Source organism: Nylanderia fulva, unplaced genomic scaffold, assembly GCF_048542155.1.
Source record: "Nylanderia fulva isolate GAGA-0341 unplaced genomic scaffold, ASM4854215v1 Scaffold24, whole genome shotgun sequence".
Taxonomy (NCBI): Eukaryota; Metazoa; Arthropoda; class Insecta; order Hymenoptera; family Formicidae; genus Nylanderia; species Nylanderia fulva.
This window is the reverse complement of record NW_028190304.1, coordinates 1038341-1059340: the sequence shown is the minus strand read 5'-3', so window position 1 is coordinate 1059340 and position 21000 is coordinate 1038341. Positions and strand designations below refer to the sequence as shown.

General features: G+C 37.6%; 1 protein-coding gene across 3 annotated transcripts; it reads left to right on the top strand.

The window, feature by feature from the left end:
- On the top strand, nt 1-15834 carry drm (odd-skipped family member drumstick). Of its 3 annotated transcripts, none has more exons than XM_029306959.2 (3): nt 1-849; nt 7453-8008; nt 12257-15834. In XM_029306959.2, the coding sequence occupies exons 2-3, from the start codon at nt 7773-7775 to the stop codon at nt 12330-12332; spliced, it is 312 nt and encodes a 103-aa protein (XP_029162792.1). In that variant the 5' UTR covers nt 1-849; nt 7453-7772; the 3' UTR covers nt 12333-15834. The 3 variants fall into 3 exon arrangements, with proteins under 3 accessions (XP_029162792.1, XP_085339405.1, XP_029162793.1); XM_085483279.1 differs by lacking the exon at nt 12257-15834 and adding an exon at nt 11065-11248 and having other exon boundaries at nt 7-849; XM_029306960.2 differs by lacking the exon at nt 1-849 and adding an exon at nt 3694-3978.
- Nucleotides 15835-21000: the final 5166 nt, after the last annotated feature.

Sequence of the window (21000 nt, the reverse complement as noted above, 5' to 3'; positions counted from 1 at the left end):
AAGCGGGAGCTCAGGAAGCCGCGTCGACGAAGGATTTGTGAATAACCGCGCTGCTATTCGGGTGAGACAAGGACGAACGCAGAAGGAGAGAGAGCCAAGTCGGGACAAGACGCGCTACCACTTGTGTGTTCCCTTCTTCGTCGTACCTTTCCACTTCATCATCGTTCTCGCCGTTTTCTCTCCGCTCCGAGAGTCATCACCCGCCGCGTCCACCCATCTTCTCCCTCAAGTTTTCCTTCTTCTCTCTGTGCTCCCGTTCCACCTCCGCACATCCTTCTCTCCACTACCACCGCCATCACCTATACCTCTTCCTCCCTCGCCGCCTCTTTTCTACCTCTACCACTTCAACGAGGTCGAGGAAGGAACATCCTGGACGTTCCCCGTGGAATCGAGGGAGGCTACCTTCACACACGGAAACGACAACTGGTGGGTATCGGTGAGTCGGTTCGGTAGGGAGGTGTCTCCCGATCCCTCCAACCAGAAGAAGCGAGAGACGACGACGACGACGACGAGGAGAGACCTTTGGCGGTTACACACTGCGTCCTACCGTCTTCTGGTGTGCCTACCTATTCGGGCTACCAGCCAACCGACCGGCCAAGCTTCAGTCGACGCCGCGCATCCAAACGGTCCAGACCTGTCAGCCCGGAAGACACACGCGCACCATAGACACTTTCTCACGAGACCCTGTTTAAGTAACACGGTTTACTACTGTCGTGTGACGCTGAGTACACTCGCAGTTCGCTCTAGAACCCGTTTCCGCGAGTTTTCGTTCTTCGTTCGCTTTTGTCGCAGAATTTTTCTTCGACGGAAGAGTTACCTGAGCTCCAGGACAATCTTTTTATCCGCCCGGTAAGTCAATGTCGAAATTCATTTATTACTTATAATTGTAATTGATGCGATAGAATTATAATCATCTGTTAATTATAGAATTTGAGGTAGACATTAATTTTTCTTATATTCGAATTAATTAACGACAAGAGAAAACAGAGAAAGATATGAATCTTCAACACATTTGTCATTTGGATTTTGCAAAGTGGAAAATATTTATATTATTATTGAATATATTACGAAACCTATCGCGCACATTTCCTCCTTCATACTTGCGTGTTCAACAATCAAGCGGGCGGGAACGCAGCGATCCATATTCGTTCGCGTATCTCTTCTTCGTCTTCGCGGTGGCTGGATCAAAAACCAGTAGCAGATTGTAGGGCGGTGCGCGGTAGCCGCTGCGTTGCGATTGGTCGTCGAGGATGTCTCTCATAGATCGTCCACAATTTTTTACCCTCGAATCTTCTCCTTTCTTCCTCGGATCTTCCGGATCATTTATAAATATTTTCTCAAGTATAAAATTTGTGGTACACGCACGAAGTAATCTTATATATTTTAATTATGCGAGCAAACTCATTTCCCTTCTAATCCAACAGCGTAGTCGGTTAATGTAACATTTTTATTCAAAGAACGGTGAGGAAATGAGGATCCGATTGAGAACCTAAATCGAGGGTTAATTTGGTATCAATTAACTATGATGGGAGGAAAAAAGTAGTGGTACACACAAAGCAATCTTGCATTTTTTAAGTACGCGAGCAAACTCATTTCCCTTCTGATCCAACAGCCTAAGCGTAGTCGGTTAATGTAACATTTTCATTCAAAGAACGATGAGGAAATGAGAATCCGATTGAGAACCTAAATCGAGGATACCTATAACTTTAGTATCAACTAACTATGATGAGAGGAAAAAATGTATTATTTAAATCTCTTCCGAGTGTTGTGATGTAATACACATTTACCAAGTCCAACTTGGCCTGTTGGACTCATCCAAGGACCCTCGGAGTCGAAAAATCGGGTCCATCGCTGGGCTACCATTTTTCTCCTGGGCCGCGAATCTTCTCGCGCGATAGGGAATAAACTCTCTGTCGGCGGGGAAACGCCCTTCCGCGATACGTCTTAACGTTATAAGAGGGGAGAGAGAGGAAGGGTGTGGTCCGTTCTTCTCCGGTTGCGGTAGCGACTGGCCGAAAACCGGTAGTCGGCGGTAGGGCGGTGCACAGTAGCTACTCTTCTTTGGTTGGCTACCGGCCTTCCTCGCTGTGGCGAAGAGAACGAACGAACGAACGACTCCGTGAGGGCTACCGCTCCTTCCTTTATTTCTCCATACACGCGAGAACGAGTGCACGCACGCTATATCGAGAGAGAAAGACGGGGCTCCCTCTCGGGTTGGTCGTCTCTTCGTTCCTCCTCGATTGGCTGCCTGGCTCCCTGTGTTCCACGCACTCCGCCCTTCGCGTAGGGCTACCGCGACGCGGAACGAACAAAGGGCGTCCGCGATCGCGTTCCTCCTTCTTCGATTTCTCGCCGATCGATGGCAGACAGGGCTCGCTGATGTCTTTATTGATTTTTCACCGCGACAGTAGATAACACTTTGGCCAGTCTAGTTAGAGTCTAGAAGGATAGGTCGATAATATTAATTTCGAGAGACCTAGAATCTAGGGGGATGTGAAAATATTTAGATTCAATTTAGGATCCATTTTCTCGGACGCCATGCATCGGCTTTGCTTTATTAAGATCTTCCGTCGATGCGTAAGTTTTCATGTATGGGCACCTTTTTGGGTGTCAGCTGCGTTTTTCTGACACATTGCAAAATTTCTTTGTAACTGGAAAGTTTCCCACACACAAAATTTTATTTCGAACGAGGAAAAATTCCGACGTATTTTCACAGCTGTCTTTAGTATACGAATATCTACCTGTTCTTTGAACGAAAAGAAGGGTTAATTCTCAAATGCGACAGACCCTCGCGTACTATGACCAGTCTCTAATTTATTTCTAACAAAAGAAGGAGTCGATGAAATCATTAAACTCAATGATTTCGAGATTTTCGACGAATTTTGAGTATTTAGGATGTTACGATATCTAAAAATAATTTTGAACGCATACACATTTATTTGATTAAACGAGCTCTTCGACACTTATTAAAATTTCAACTCTACCGATTCATTCGTTCGAATTATACTTCAAAGTACAGCGCAAATAAAAATACAAAAAATTGAAAGTTTGCGCGATATTCCGTTCACGTTTACGAAAGGAAAAGTCCCACTTGATTATTCAACGAAATTCACTTTCGCACTGTATATAGGCTTCACTGTACCTATAATATATGAAAACGCGAAACCTCTCCATCTATTCGCAAATCTTCTACCAGATCTATGGCGATCTACATGAATAACGCATTATCATACATTATCGTACATTATCATACCATTAAATGAACTCTCGCGAGGTAGTAGAAACATGATAACTAGGTACAGAGGTTCACCCTCTCTCTCTTTCTCTTTGATCTCGCGCAAAAACGTCATTTTATACACGAATGATTGCCACCAATCTTGTATCTCGTGTAATTTTATTTTACTTTATTCTTCGGATTACGAGCCTCCATTCTCCATCTCAAAGTATCGCGAAGACGAGGAATTATCGCCTCTCGTTATTCGTGTAACTTTGTTACTCTGCCAGATCGCGGTTGATTTGACAGACTTTATCGGAGAATCGCGATCCATTTATCACATCGCCTGCTTCGAGGGATTATTTGCGTATCGCATCATCGTGTGTATATGTGCGTATATATATATGTGTGTGTGCGTGTGTGTAATGTAAAACCTGAGCGTTTACACGGCTAATGTCGCTTTCCTCGGCACCCGACTCATTAACGCACAACTCATTAACTTCGTCTCGCGCGAGCAAAGTGAGAACCTGTTCCTGCTACATGTGTCTCTTCCGTCTCGAGTAATACCAGGCGTATCGCGACCTCATAACTCTTCAAGATTGCCACGTTGTAGCCGCGGTGTGCCGTTTATTTTCACGGACGTATATATCAATATTTTGCGACAGGGCAACAGCTGATTGTCAATTTGTAATTCCGAAGAAAAATTTACCAAATTTGGAGGATAGGAGGAGACGTCACACGCATCTTAATTGGAGATCTTACGAGTAAAACTTTTTTTATTTCATACTTACATTTTTCATAGTCCATTCCATTTGATAATTTCTTGTTTATTAATTTATTTATATTTAATTTAATTTTATAATATATTTGATTTTATATCATTTAGTTTTTGCATAATTATTTCATCTTAATATTTATTATGGATATACTTTAAGCAGTCAGATCACTCATATTTTTTAATTATTTGAAATACAAAATAGGGACTTCAATTTCTATACAGGATGTAAGTTTAAAAAAACATATGGAGCACACTCATGGAACTCAAATTTTCTGAGAGTAACACATGGAGCTCAGATTTTCTAGGCAATTTGGAGACGATGTTTTCTTAGTGAAAACGTCGAGTTCGCATGTCATTTTTCGCATGTTCCCAATTTTTACCATGTATCTTTGTAACTAATAATAAGTATAAGCCTTAAACAAAAATGTATCAATCAAAATCAACTCTACGTAAAATTTACTGAAGAAATTAACTTTATAAAGTTTACTTTGCGAAAAGCCTTTATTTTTCAATTATTTATAACTTGAAGCTATTAGCGCCTCAATATTTTCACTGAGGAAAAATCGTCTCCAAATTGACCAGAGCATTTTGTGATGCTTTATATATTTTTTTTTCAGTTACAATCTGTATAAATAAAACCTGAAATTCTTTGCATAAATGTGAGAAAATTGTGCGAGAAAATTTCTATAATTTTTCAGATAAAATTCGTCGGCTATTACATTCTACTTAAAAAAAAATGCCGAATACGCGATTGATTGAAAATGATCAAAAATAAATTTTTTAAACTACAAAAGTACGGGAAAGCAGCCATCTTCGTTTAGAATATCACGCGTAACGTCGGTACACAGAGAAAATTATCTCTTAGAATTTACCCTGAAAATCATAATAATCGTGGGACAATATGGTATTGGAAAAATGTTATAAGAGTTTTTCTGATTAAAAATTTACCACAATAAAACTATTAATTATCTATCGCAATAAGATATAAAATATCCTCGATTAATTTTACTATGTACCTATGAATATTTTTTCTTATATATCCCACGATCACCATGATTTTCAGGGTAAATTCTAAAAAAAAATTCTCTCCGTGTATTGACGTGAAAGGCGCGGTTTGCTCCTTCGGGGGCAAAACCAGCGTGTGTCATTGTCTTTTTTTGAAGCAGAACTCGCGTAATGCGCAGTTTCCGATTAGGCTCCGCCGGCCGCCCCGTTAGGGGTCCACGAGCTAAAGCACACAACAACCTGGGTTACGCCCAGACACGCTTATATTACTCATTCGGACACGCCACTTTATTCGAGCGTGCGCCGTGCGCTTAATAATACGCGAGCCCGGTAGCTGTTCCGAGGGCCGAGGATGAGGCTCCCGTGCAACGGGTTACGATTGGTTCCTGCGGGCTATCTCTTCTTTTTCGTTTGGTTTTTTAACACGTCGATCCCAAGCGGTGCTATTAAGAGCAGCTTTTCCCTTCCGGTCCCTCGAGTTCCGAAAGCGATGCTTTCGAGCGCGAAAGATTCAGCTCTTCGCTTTCATTTTTAATTGAAATCAGAGAGATAGAGAGGGGAATTTATTTATTTTTTTTTTTTATTTATTATCATGTTTTTTTTCTGCGAGAGAGAGAACAGGAAAGTGAATTTTAATCTTCGATGCACAAATTCGCTTATATCAGACTTCAAATAATTTTCAAAATTGAAGAGTTAGATGTAAGAAGAAATTATAAATATCTGATCAATGTAAAGAAAGAATATGTGAAAAAATTTATAAATTCTAGTTTAAGAATTTAGAAATAGGCCATTTTAGTTACATAAAAGTTAATCAGTCATTCGTTTTCGTTGCGAGATATCCGAGATAGAGATGTTCTCTCGATTTACGAGAAGCTGGACGACGAGCGTAAAGATTATGGATCGTATTTTCGCGAATTTAACGCCAATAGTTGCTTCCCTCTTGTTTATCTTGAATATACGAATATATTATTTCTCTCCTCGTGTAAGTAATATTTATATAAAATTAGACAATTGAAATTAAAGTACAAACAATATGCTACGGAGAATGCACATCAAAAGTTATTTAAACTATACATGAATTATTTTTTTATTCATAACTTATTTATGAATTATGAATTTAATTTTTTTCAATACTAAATACAAACATAATATAAATGTATAATATAATTACAAAATTAGTACGACTATTAATTTAACAAAAATATAAAATTAATTGTGATTACATTAGATTAATTCTATTTAATTAGAAATGAGAATCATGGCACAAGATTTTACTCGCAAGTATAAATTTGTCGAATTTTTACAGACTCAATATTAAATTAAAGCGAAGTAAAATGAAACGAAGCTTATTTAATATTCCGACGCAGATGCGTCTATATACGAGTTCAATTTTCAATTTTACCTATTAAGGAGCATCAGTTTCATCGATTTTCTCCGTCTGTCATTTCTCTCAAATATGCACTGAAAAAAATTATTAAATTAATAAATATTAATTTCAATACTATCTAGTAAACCATTTATTCGAAACAGGTAAATATTTATCATTTTTTTTGCATCAAATCGGTATTGAAATAAAAATTTATTCGAAAAAAATAAATTCTTTTTCCAATGCAGAATTTGAAATACTATCTAAGTAATATAATTTGTAACAGCTCTTTAGAAAATTTTAATCTACAAATAAAGAGGCAATAAGAGCTAATTAAGTTCTATACTAGAAATATATTTGTGAAAAGATTTATAACATAAATTATTAAATATTATACAGAAGTAAATTCGTTTGGAAAACGAAAATAAACGAATTTACTTCTGTATAATATTTAATAATTTATGTTATAAATCTTTTCACAAATATATTTCTAGTATAGAACTTAATTAGCTCTTATTGCCTTTTTATTTGTAGATTAAAACTATCTATCGCTGTAAAAAAAATTTCGTAAAATTACATTAAAAATATGTAAAATTACATAAATAATAAATGTAAAATTACATGATAAATAATGAAAAGGTATAATCATTTCCATTATTTATCGTGTAATTTTACACAAATTATTTATGTAATTTTACATATTTTTGTGTAATATATTACATATTTTTTTACAGTGTAAGTATACCTATATCTCGCAACAAGCTTTCATCTCGCGGAATGATTCCTACATCCAGATCCGGCACACTCGGCATACCTCAATACCCCATTGTGCCTTCTCGGATTAATTTTAAGCGCGATCCCAATAAAATGCACGCGCGAACAAGACCGACGCAGACGTGCACCTTCCTCACACCCACGCGTTCCTCGAGGAATGCAAAAGACTTTTACACACAAGCCGCTTCTCTCTTAACCCGTTGCTCGTCGTAGAGCGGCGCAAGACCCCGAGATACACATCATATACGCGAAAATAAATACTCGGCGCGCTAGTCAGAGATCGCAGAGGAATCATCGATTCTGTGCTCTTTTCAGGCATCAGCGAGAGGATCCTCTCGCGACTTGGCGCAAGCAGTGATCTCACTCCCAGGAATCAGCTAGCTTTACGCGGGAGGAGAAGAGAACCGAGACAGGGTTCGAGGAAGACAGATAAAAAGAACGAGACAGAGAGAGATAGGAGCACGTCAAAGAACGAGAAGGAGCAACGCAGAGTGAAAGAGGACAACAGAGGGAGACAGACCCAAAGTGGTGGGAGCGATTCCGAGCGAAAAGAGTGAGAGAGAGAGCCAGTAGGAGGGAAAGGAGAAGACAGAGAGAGACTCGACCAAGAGAAGGAGCAGTGGGAATTTATAAGGATGTTCGCGATAATGCCGATGGAGACAGAGGGGCACGGCAGGGAGTTCGGCCGCCGGCAGAAGATGCGCGCCAAGTGCACGACGTACCAGGAGTACGTCTGCAGGTACTGCCAGCGGCGCTTCACCAAGTCCTACAACCTCATGATCCACGAGCGCAGCCACAAGATCGACGTGACCTTCACCTGCGAGGTCTGCGGAAAGTCCTTCAAGCGGCAGGACAATCTCAAGCAGCACAGGTACCACCATTTTTCACCTCTTTGGTTTTTTTTTTTTTTCGATTTTTCTCGGTTCGACGTCATTTATAATTTATATTTTTATACGTATATATATTTTTTTTGAATTCCTCCTGGGTTTTTTTTTTCTTTTTCGCGCCGGACCGATCGATCCGCGTGATCGATAGTCGAATCCTTTAGGGGGTCTTCGATATATGTGCGACTGTCACTCGCGAGGTAGGTTACAATATAGCGGCATCGGGAGACGTTTTCGTGTTTTCTGGTATACTATGGAAAAATCGAATCGTAAACTGTGTGAGACCAATCGCCGTTCGTTAGGTTACGTCATCGATCATTGTGGAAATCGTTTTGTCGCGATTATCCGATTTTTTCTTTTTTTTTTTCTCCGGATAAATATCACGCTTCTCTCTCTCTGTCTGTCTCTTTTTCTCTCTCTCTCTCTGTCTCTTTCTGTAATAACCGGCAGGCATATATTTTCGATAACAAGTGAGTAACTTTCAGCATCCTCGTACATTATATGTGTAAAGGATTCTTAGCCGCGCGCGTAAGCTTTAAGCTAAGACTCATGAGGCGCAAAAGCGCCTGGAGGAAACCGGTCGGGTCACCGGTTCGACCTTTCGCAAAGTCGAAGAAAAGAGAAAAACGTTCGGCTGAAGTCGGTACTTTATTCTGTGAGTCACTTCACGGAGCGAGACCAGGCGCGATTCCTCCTCGATCCATCGTCGACGTGTCTTGACGTGACGAAATATCGTGAAACGCGCAAAACGGGTAATTTTAACGTGGCGAAATAACGATATATCGCAGGGAGAATTAATATATCACGGAAACGTCTCACGATGATCTTCCAATGTACATGTAATATCGTTAATTAACGACACTCGCAAAGCGTTCCATGCGTCAAATCTTTCATCTTTTTCTCGAATCAGAAAATACCACATATATCTATTTCTTCTTTGTATTTATACAATATATTATGTAATATGTATGTAACAAAGAATATATATTCTAGTCTTTTATTCATTCAGTTTTTATGTAAGAAAAACGCGAAATATTCTTTATACACCGAGTGTCCCATTTTAAATAATGCAAAAATGTTTCATATAAAAGGATTTCGAGAGGGAGGTCTTAAGTTAGTTTTATTCCAAGTGGAGACATTTTTGAGATTTCGAGATCATTATTATTTCTTTAAATAGAACTCTAATAATTTTTTAGCAAAATCGATTTTTCGTTATACTTGGCGTAAAAAATTGTTAGATTAGAAAAATGAATAGTTTACTAAATGTTTTATTCTGATACATTTTGATAAAAATTATGAAATATCTCGTAACTATTTTTCGGTAATTTTGCCTTAATAATTTTTTGCATAGAATAAATGGTATAGTAGAAAATGCGAGTTCTTTGGGTTAAATATTTATTTAGTGACAGTTTACGGTTGAAACTATGTTACAAAACTATAGAAATCGTCGAAAACTATAAAATTTTATTGTTTAAATTTAGAAAGATGTGCTAACTTGACTGAAAGTTAGCATATCATGTCATTTTTCGAATTCAAACCAATGAATTTTATAGTTTCTGACGAGTTCTATAGTTCTACAACATTTTTTAAATTAGTTTCAGTCATTAAAGCGATAATTAATTTTATCCGCGAGATTTTCGGATTAAATAATTGACTAAAAGATTTCCTAAATATTTTGATGGATAGAATTCTTTGGATAATCCGTGTGTACGCGCCCAGGATTGTATACGAAAATTAATTTACAATAAACAAAATGTTCGAAATATGGCTAGGATATCATCCCTATATTCGAAAATGCGAGTTTTTGCTACGAAAATTTAAATATTTATTTAGTGACAGCTTACGGTCATTTCGTAGGCTAAATTAAATGATATAAAAACATATAGTTATTTAAAAAAATATACTGCGCATTGCAATTTTTTTAAATTAGAAGAGTATGTTTTTCTTGCTTCAATTTATTTTGTTATATTCTATGCAGAAAATTATTAAGGAAAGATATTTTCTATTTTTTCTCAAGATGTGTCAGAATAAAACAAAATATATAGAAGCCGTAAACGTAAACCATTCAACTTTCTGAGAAGATGTCCTCCTAGAATAATCCTACAACTTTTATATGAAACATTTTTCGATAGAAGTCTTTTCGAAAAATAACAATGTATAATTAAAAATAGAACACTTTATACATATACATATATTTATACATATACATATATTTAACAAATAATACTTTTTAAATAATGCATTATTATATTGAAGAATATTTCGCGTTTTTCGTCCAAATAAAAATTCCAACGAATAAAAGAATAGAGAATATTCCTTTGTTAAAATAAAATTTTCAACAAACAAAAAGAAATACGTCGCTTCAAAGACACGGGAGTTTGCGCGGAGAAAGGCCGCGATATTATGAGTCATTTTTACGAGTGTAAAATTAATTTAACCGCGTCAGAGAGAGAGAGAGAAGGTGATGACGATATCATGTCATACAACGGAGGAGAATTTCACCGTCATTTCGTAAGCTACAAACCTATAGAAGAGAGAGAAGCTTTCATCTCATTACCGATCACTCGTCAACTTTCGGGAAAGTTAGGCTTCAACTACTCGGTTGAAAGGGTCACGGCGTGGCGGCGACCTCGAGAAGGTCAAACAGCGTCGGTTCGAGCAGAGGAGGCCGCTACCGCCGTTGACCTTTCGCATCGATAGCCTTGTAATGGTTGCAACGTGTCACCTTCACCCGGCAGAAGAGGAATCGCGACGCGACGCGACGCGGCTGAGAGAGAAGAGATACGTATATATTTCGCGCGCGCGAACTTTGATCTCCCTCTCTACACACGACAAGCGCCTACGGGGCCGCAGAACCCGTCGATAGAGTCGATACGCGGTGTATAGGATCGGCCTGACCCATAAATCAGTCTGAAATAACGCTGCCCCCGCATGGAACGCGCGAGCGAGCGAGCGAGCGATAAAATAAATCTTCAATATCTGGTGGATACTAATGGATACCTTGTATGTAACGGCGGTGGTCTTGTTTTCTGTTCTGTTGTAGATGTGGGTGGCGGTGAGCGGGAGCTCTCTGAACCTCCTGCACCTTGATACATATATACACAAAATCGGCATTACACAACGTCTTTCAGCAACATATGCGAATACAATTTTATTATATACGATAAGACAAGAGTAACTCGAATTCAAAACTACAATTTGATATATTAAACTGCAACCTACACGCACTCTCTCTCTCTCTCTTCTTAATCTTGATCACCCGTACTCATTTTCCCCCAACCCACCTTGATTTTGATTCGCGAAAACTATGTTGTACCGCCACCACCACAGAAAAAACCCCAGCATGTGTGCTTCTTCTTTTTCTTCTTCTTCTTCTGCCTAATTTGCCTTCTCGCTACCTTCGTCTGCGACTTTTACTACCCTCGCTATGACTTCTTCCGTCATCGTTTGGCTATTTCTTTAACTAACACACGTGCACGGAGAGAATTTTCTCTTGGAATTTACCCTGAAAATCATGGTAATCGTGGGACAATATGGTATTGGAAGAATTTTCTACGAGTTTCTCTGATTAATATATTTATTACAATAAAAAATATTAATATTCTACCAATAATAAATCAAATTTTACCATGTATATAGTAATATTAATCAAACATATTTTATATCTTATTGTGAAATCCTTTTCGCTCCCCCGTTTTTTAATATTAATACTTTAATTGTGGAAAAGGACTTATCAATTTATATAGTCAATCAAAATATTAGTAATATTACTAATATTTTGATCGATTATACAGATGAATAAATTTCTTTTAGGGGGAATGCTATAATTTCAGGTAAAAAAACAAAAAATTATAGTTCACAATTCGGTTATCATTAATACTTTAATTGTAGAAAATAAAAAGATTCATGATCAAATCCAACTTCGCATTTTTTACCATAACAAAATAATGCTTTATATAGGATCATCTTCATATTTTTATTTCAGATAAACTCTTATAAAACTCTTCCAATATTGTTCCACGATTACCATAATTTTCAGGCTAAATACTAAGAGAAAATTCTCTCTGTGTGAGTCCCACGCTCTAACGAGTGGGAATGAATTTAATAGATAGAAGAGAAAATTAGAAAAAAAAAAAAAAAAAAAAAGAAGAAGCAATGAGAGAAGAAAGAGCGAAAGGGTTCTACCCTGGAAATGTACTTTCCTCATCTTCCGATTTCGACCATCTCTGTTCCAGGAGCATACACTCTGTTCCCTACAACGGCTCCAACGGCTACTCAAATGGCTATTCAAATGGCTACTCTAGGTATTAGAAGCCATCCGGCCAACTACTATCCTAAAAAAATTCCCGTAGACACGCGAAATCTCTCTTTCTCTATCGAAATGCTCTAACTTCATCGACCGACCAGCTCTTCCCCCCAGTTCTGCCTCCTATGATGAAAAAGCGACAATCCTCCGCCGAGCCACATTTGTCGGAGACGAATCCCCGTCTCTGCGAATCGCAGGGGAATCGCGAAGCTCCATCGATCTTTTTTCCCGATTTGTTTCCTTTTTTCTTGTATCGTTCACCACCTCGCCTACCAACCTCGCATTTTTAGTTTTGTTCGTCCTCGCTTCTTTTGATCATTTTTTCCCGCTTCTCTCATCCTCCTCTATCCCGAGCCTACACCCAGACGTCAGCCACATCCTCGAGGAGAAATCATCGTCGACCCGATGTCCAACACGAAGCATCAGAGCCGATGACAGCGATATCTACAGGAATACGAACGATCGTAGCTTTGCTTCCTGTATAAATTTTGTCGAATCTCAAACGGGTAATTGATAGCGTCTTCTGTAGGAAAAAATCGCTGGCGTTCCTAATTCTTGAATTTGATGTCGGGGTTAGATCCACCAGAGCTACTAGCTAGTTTTAAATATGTTTTTTGAACTCAATTTTAAGGAAATGAGCAATATTGAACAAAAAAAATAATGTAATGTTACCCCAATAAAATGTGGAACACTCAGAATACGCTCGCTAATACTACCAACGAAATGTGCACTTGAAACACTAAGTGCAAGCGAGTTTTTCCCCAGTGAAGACGCTATGATACATTCTTCTGTAAAATACGATCGATACATGATATTCAAAGCGTACGTAAAATTTCTTAATTTTGTGCGGGATGACTAAACCGGGAGTCTTTTCCCGATCAAGCTATTTATAAATCATTTAAAACTTTATTGTTGCATGTGATTAGATAACATATCGTACAATTCGAATAAGATACGAAGAAGAAAGATATATACGACGCTAGATCGGAAGAGATAATTTTCACTTATCACTTTAGAAGTCATCATCAAATCTACTTTAAATACGCGCACCTATATTTTTCATCGAAATTTCCGTCTTCACAAGAGACAACGAAAAGTACTCGCAATATAAACCAATCGTCGAACGAGGAAGAGAAATCAAGACAATGACTCTTCCATCACACGAGACAGCTGATGGGGAAAGAAACCGCAAGCAGACGAGCCACTTTCTTCCGCATTTTCCTAACGAGGAAGTCGAGGACTCCTCCCCGGGCTAACATCCCAAATTGGACTACGTAATGACCTACCTACCTAGCGTCTACGGTCGGAGAAGATGCGCTTGTGTTCGCTTCCTCGCGTGCTACCGTAGAACCACGCCCAGGCCCGGAGCGACGTCTCTTCCTGACCTCCTCGCCACCTGGCAATCAACCGCGAAGAGCTACCCGGCTTCCCCGTTTGGTAAATCCGTATAATCTCGCTAGAGATCCACCTCCATAGAACACGAAGATGCGAGAGATCGACTAGCGAACGAGCGAGATTGTCGCGAAGATTATCGTCGCGACCGGACAGCCTTGGCTTGTCCACGTGGTGCAAATACCAGTCAGCTGAGATCGGTTTCCAGTGGGTGAACCCTCGGCCAAGTGTCTCTTCGATTGAGCCCGGCCTGGCCAACTCGAGTGGAATAAGGATCAACCGTTATTCTCTGCGAGCGTCTCTCGATCGTATCTTTCTTTTTTCTTTTTTTATATATGTCATCCGGTTTTTTCTCCCTCTTTTTTTTTCCTCTTTCGTCGATAAAGCGTTGCTTGAAAACGCGACGTCGCGCGACAGACGGACGGGAATATTCGCGTCGGAGCGAAGGTGTAGGTGTAAGCGATATGGTAGGTTTTTGAGATCTCCCATTTGCCTCTCGAGCAAGACACGCTAAAACGCGAGTTGTAAACCGTGTGTGGGATATATGTATGAGCGCGCGTGTGGCGAGCACAAATATAATATAATATAATCGTGTTGAGTAAAGCCTTCGGAAACCTTCGGTCCTCTCGGTTTTTAGAGAAAACGGTAGGAAGATACAAGACGCATTTATATCGTAATGGATATCCATAAAACGTAAAGAGTTCAATGAAAACGTCAATGATTTTATTTATCGTCATTTATAAAATTTTACGCCCATTTTTCGACGATGTAAGCGCAGATGCAAATTTTATTACGCCCAAGACTATATTACATCGCATTTTTTTCCCCCGAGAAAGTCACACTTTGGTTTGTCTTATAATGTATTTTTTATTTTTTTTTTTATATTACATATTAAATAGTTTTGGTCTACTGTATTTGTATCTTTTTCTCTAATATCTATATTATTATATTTGATGCTAAACACACAGCGATCTATAGATATATATTACGCAAAAAGATGGAATCATTTACACAACCATGATAAATTATCACTGTTTCTTGCTGTAATCGTCCTTCGATTCGCTTCCATATATTGTAAAAAATGTATTTCTCGTGTATAAAAATTTAATATAATTTTTGCGGCATGTTTTTTTTCTAAACTGTACATTAAAAGGAGAGAAAGTGACTTTGAGAGAAAAGGGACTTGTATGTTAATGAGGATTAAGAAATTTACGTGAATCTCTTTGGTTGTAACATACATCCTTTTTCTCTCGTGTCGCTAAAAATTTTTCATTATTTTTAAACGCGAGAGAAAATTACATAATACATAATGAATTACACAAAATACGTGCGAAAGTTTCGGCTACGGCCTCTCGAGAACATCGAGAGCTGCCAATCAGCCGACAAAACTCACGTAAACACAAACAGATTAATATTTAAAAAAAAATTAAAAATGACAAAAAAGATCCATGATGGCTTCGAGAAAGAAGCGGAAGCAGGATTTCATCTTTCTTCATCTGTAACTCCGTTTTCGATTCCCCTTTAAGGGCGGAATGGAAGATCGTGCGGTCGTACTTTGTACATAGCTTGCAAAAACTGCGCATCTTTAATATTATTATTATATTATTATTATTGATTATTAATTAATATTATTATTAATTATTTTACGAATGTTATCGAGAAATAGCGCTTAGTCATTCTGTACTGTAGTCGCCGATAAGGCTTCAAAAGAGTGTAGAGAACCGCACTTTCGTTTGTACGCGATATTGATAGGAGTGATAATAATGTTATTTTATTTTTTATTATAATATAAAATATTATTATATTATTATATTATATATATATTTTGCCACATACACGTGTACACACACACACACACACACATGCATACATATCTCCATGCATGTATCGCTAGCTTCACACACACATACACAAACAAATCGAAGGTACACGGTCAGCCCGTTAGGAAAAGAGGTTCATGTTTCTGTCTCTCCAAGAGAGACGGGATAATATGATATCGCGCGCGCGAAACGATGATTTCATGTATGCTTTCCGCACACATAGCATTTGTATTAGTGGGAAAATTCCACTCTCCACAACGAACTAGAAATAAATTCGCCAAGTTGTAAAACGCTACATCACGCCCCTGTGTGTGTCCTTTTTTTATGAATTTCCCAAAAATCCTTCCTATACATTTTTCGCGACGATTAAGACGATTCCTCTGCTTTTGATTTTTCTTGTAAATAATTTTAATATTTGAATAATTTTAATAGTATTCAGGGTAAGGGTCTATTTGTAGTTTACAAAGGATTTTCGTAAATTTTCATCATCTTGAGACATTGCATCATTCTCTCGAGCGCATACACATTGCAGTGTGTATAATAAGAGAGTAATGCAGGATAATTATATTACAAATTATACGATTGTGGCTTACAATTAATCTGCATCTCGTTTGAGAGACTGGAGCTGCGGGATGACTCAATCGTAGAAATTATCGGGGATAATTCATTCCTGAGGATCGCTCAGAAACGGTCGTCACGCAAATCACGGCGAGTTAAAAAGACGGCCGGCACCAGGACGATATAGGAGGAAGAAGGAGACGGAGAGAGAGAGAGTAGCAATCCTGATCAAGACAGATCTCCCGCAGGCGTGAAATAGCGGCCTGTATGAAACCATCCTTCTTGTCACAATAAGTCAAGCGACGATTAACGGTACGTCTTGATCCAATTGATGTGTGGAAACGTGTAACGCGAGTGCACATTAAAGGGTTATCGAAATACAGGGGACATTTAAATGGAGGAATTCATCGAACAATGAGACACTCGATAAAAGCGATAATTATATATATTTTTGTATATTTTATATATGTCATATTTTATATATTAAATTTAATTTTATTAAATTATATATATGTATAATTTATATTAATTTTATATTAAATTATAGCATACCTTTATATCGATTATTAAATGTCAAAAATTATGACATATCGGGAATTTATGTCTTTTATATTAAAATTTGATATTTAATTAAATATCGTACGTCGCTTGAATTTTGCTAGTTCGAGACATAAGATTGATACTCTCGTACCAGCGGCAAATTCTTCCATTGTGCACTCCTGCGATTGTGCAACAAACTCGGAGTTCGAAGTCGTATTCCATGAGCGTACAAGATTGCGCGCGGTGCATCCTGTTCACTTTATGTTGTGGCTGGAAGCTGCTCTCACCTCCTGGGGCAAAAGTCGTGAGCTGAATGTCACGGTGATTGAATACGACCCGCTCTGATGTGCTTCCCGAAGACCGAGTTGGTTTTCCGCGCCAACGTCTTCTCTCTACGTTTCTTGTAATTCTCTAATTACTTCAACCACGGATAAAAAAAAATAAAATTTAATTATTTGTACACGAAGGAAAATATCTGTTCGCTGTAAAAGAGTGTCAAACCTTTCCTTCAAGCAAGCTTTAATCAATAACAGATAAATAAATAAATAAATTTATCTATCCTGATTTTTAATTAAAAATGTATATATAAATATTCTATAATATATATAATTATAAATAAAAGATAATGAATAATATATATAAATAATCATGTATAAAAATAAATAAAAATGAAGAGAAGATAAAACAAAACGTTGAATATTAAATAAAACTTATACTCTGTACGGAGCGGTCCTTTCTCCAGGAGAATTCATTCTCACACCCGCGCCTTCGATCTCTTCGTTTATTACCGCTTCCAATCTCGGAACACACAAGTATGTGACTGATAAAGCCGCCACACGCTGCTCTCTCGTATACTCGAACTCGCGCATTTCCACACGTTTACTTATGTTAGTTATGGGCGTGCGCGTTAAGCTAGCGGGCAGGAGCTTCCCATGGAACTCTCACCTCCGCGGGCGGAAAGTGAACTTCGCGGAGGTTCAGTCAGCCGTCGTGCACAGCCGCGATCCTTTTTCGGGTGAAAGGTTGGCAAAAAATGCGACAACAGCTACCGCTACCGGTAACTTCAATGCCAACGTGGTTCGCTTTCACCTGCATCGAGCAGAGATCGAATCCTTCTTTCATTTTTTTTCGAAATATATATATATATATATATATATATGTAAAATATATTTTGAGTTTTATAATATATATATAATATTTCGATAATATATATTTATGATATATTAATAAAAACTATATTGTTTATTATAATATATATAATATTATAATAAATATATTATAACATATATAATTATATAATAAAATATAATATAGTTTATATAATAAAAAATGTATATATAATAAAATATATATAAGAAGACTAGATTTTTCGACCGAGGAATTTTAGGAATTTTCTAAAAACACACGTGTAAAAAATTTGACAGATCTCTTGGTTTGCGAACTTTGAAGGAATATTTTTATTATCGCTGGAAAGTGATAGCGCGAGGGTCAGAATCATGAAGGAAACGTAAAGGAATGCGGTTGAAACGTGTCGCAAGGATTATATTTTATTGGGTCGTAATGATAATTAATTATACGGGAAGAGACGCGATAGATCAATCTCACGTGTATATGGAAAGATGCGACTTTCCAAGGACTTGAATCGCGAGATGTCCAACATACAGTCTTCTAGATCCGAACTCCTTTTCGCGGAGAGGATCGAAGCGAGGCCGTCGATGAAACCAGCTTGGCCAGCGTAGTCGATCGATGAAGGCAGAAAGAGACGAGGTCACGAATAAAATGAATATATACGAAGTAATTATATTTACGCTTATAACATGTTATTAAACATATGGAATATCGAATCGAAAAGAGGCGAGAGAAGAGATAATCGAAGACGGGTACGTGTGAAAGCGAGTGCGATTGCGAATGGTAGCTAAAGGTGAGTGCCTAAAGGTTAAGAAGGTTACTTATCGCTAAATCATCGTCTTCGAAGATGGAGATAGAGACGAGATGAAAAACGAAAGACGCGCTTGAAACCAAAAGCAAGGGATGCGAAAAGCGCCTGATTAGCCAGAGAAAATAAAACGCTGTAATAAATCGTCGTTTCCTTTCCCAATCAAAGTGGATCCATCATTGAACCATAAAAAAATAGACATTTGGTTTTGTTTCGTACATTTATTGTGAAAAACTGCTGCGTTTTTCACGGTCTATTTTAAACAGAACTTTAAATAATCTTTTGTTCAAAAATAATTAAATATTGTAACAAAACAGTCGCCTTTATATCAAACCTTTACATAGAAAACCCTAACTTCTCCTATATATAGTCATTTTACCGTATCAAAGCGATTAAATTGCAGTTTCAGCGAGCAACGCCGAGTCCGAAGTTGCGCAGAAAACCAACTCGCAAGATGCGAGATGTGCAAAAAGTGGGTAAAAAAGGCAGGGCCAACGCAGTTGGGTTGTACGCTGATAGCGGGATAGAAGACGCTAAAGGTTACTATCGCATCATCGCCGCGTCAAACTACCAGCTAGATTAGAAGTCTCCCTTGGGCGAGCACGAGGTGTGTTTTGCTCGGACTAGGACTCTCTTTCGTTCTCTCTCGCGCGCGAGGTTTCGCGACGTCGTCCAACATCTCTAGTCGGTAGGTTGGTAGGTAGGTAGGTCGGTTGGTCGCTCAGTAGGTATATTAAACGATCCAGTCCCTCTTTCCCTCCCATACTCCTGGTGTCCTCCTCCCACCTTCTATCCTCTCCTTCTCACTCCCTCTCTCGCGACTGGCGCGGCTTCTAAGATCTGTGGGAGCGCCTTTCACCTAATTGTTGGCACAATATGTGAAGACGAAGCCACCACGGTTCCCATCGACTTCTGGAGATGATACTCCGACTCGTGGCGCCTAGGCACAATATCGTTGCTATCCTAGGGAGGCCTCCAGAGGTCGATCGCGGGATCGTCTCTGCGACCGGAGGGGATATTATAGGCAGTGCAAGTAGTAGGTTGGATGATATAGCGCGTATAAGAGGTCACCTCGGAGAGTACGGCGAACCACACTTGCGGTCTAGCGATATCTAGGCTCATGCAAATCATTGCAGTATTTCCCGTTCGCTGCAAATGCTCGTCACATTTGTTGGTACGTGCACGTATGCTGCATTTTATTTTATATAGATTGTATAAGATATACAAAATATGAGCTTCTCTAGACGGAAAAAAATTGTTCACTTGACTATGATCTTTCTCTCAACGAAATTACTATTTTGTTAATTAAACATGCCTATATTAGTTTTTAAGTCAAAAAATCAAAGTGCGTGCGAGCATTAATTGGTGCAATTTTTTTATGCCTATTAACAATAATATTTTTGAGAGGAAGGATAAAATAATAAGTATAATAAAATGAAATATTTGCTGACGCTATGTTAAGTAATAGGAGCCTGATGTGTTTCTTATAAAAATATTGAATTAGATTTTATTTTGGAATTTAACGGAACGATATATTTTAATTTAATAGATTTAAATGTATGCAATGTCAAAATACATTTATTTTTTCACTGATATTTTTCCCCATTCCTACAATTATCACAGACAAATTGGAAATATATTTTGACTAGATTCAAAATGGCGCACGTTAAATTCAAAATTGATTTAAAATCATCTCTAGACAGAATAAATAAAATATTATTACACATCAAATTATATAATTGACATATTGATAAAACGATGAAAAAATATTGAAATATATTACATAATTTTATCAATGAACAAAAAATATATTTATATACACATATTAAATTATATTAATTATATAATGCAAATATATAATTATATAACGTATTATATAATATAATTATACATCGATCGAATTTTTTCTTAAAATTTATCCTGAAAATTATAATAAAGAGAAAATCATAGTCAAAATCGTGGTATGAATTTTATAAGAGTTTCTCTGATTAATATTTACCAATAAAAAATAATACTAAAATTTTACTATGTGCATAGTAAAATTAATCGAACATATTTTATATATTATGTCGTAAATATCAATATTTTTATTGTAGTAAATATTAATCACAGAGAAACTCTTCCAATACCATATTGTCCCACGATTACCATGATTTTCAGGGTAAATTCTAAGACAAAAATTCTCTCTGTGTATAAAAAAAAAAAAAATAAGCTATCAATTTCGCAATACCGGTAAGACTACGAGAGACTCAAATCGAACATTTTTCTATCAAACTTAAAAATACAATTTATCAAAATATTAGTGTCGATCAACCCGAATTGGAATAATAATCCAAGAATCATCCCACGCGAGGACTTTTACCCCACGTCGGAAAAATGGCACGTAAAACCGATAAGGCGATCTCTCACGCGACATTCGTGATGAGT

Bases quoted from the DNA above. Each gene is read 5' to 3' on its own strand.
- drm (XM_029306959.2), top strand. From the start codon at position 7,773: ATGTTCGCGATAATGCCGATGGAGACAGAGGGGCACGGCAGGGAGTTC. The intron at 8,009-12,256 runs GTACCACCATTT...TCTCTGTTCCAG, and splicing joins GACAATCTCAAGCAGCACAG to GAGCATACACTCTGTTCCCT.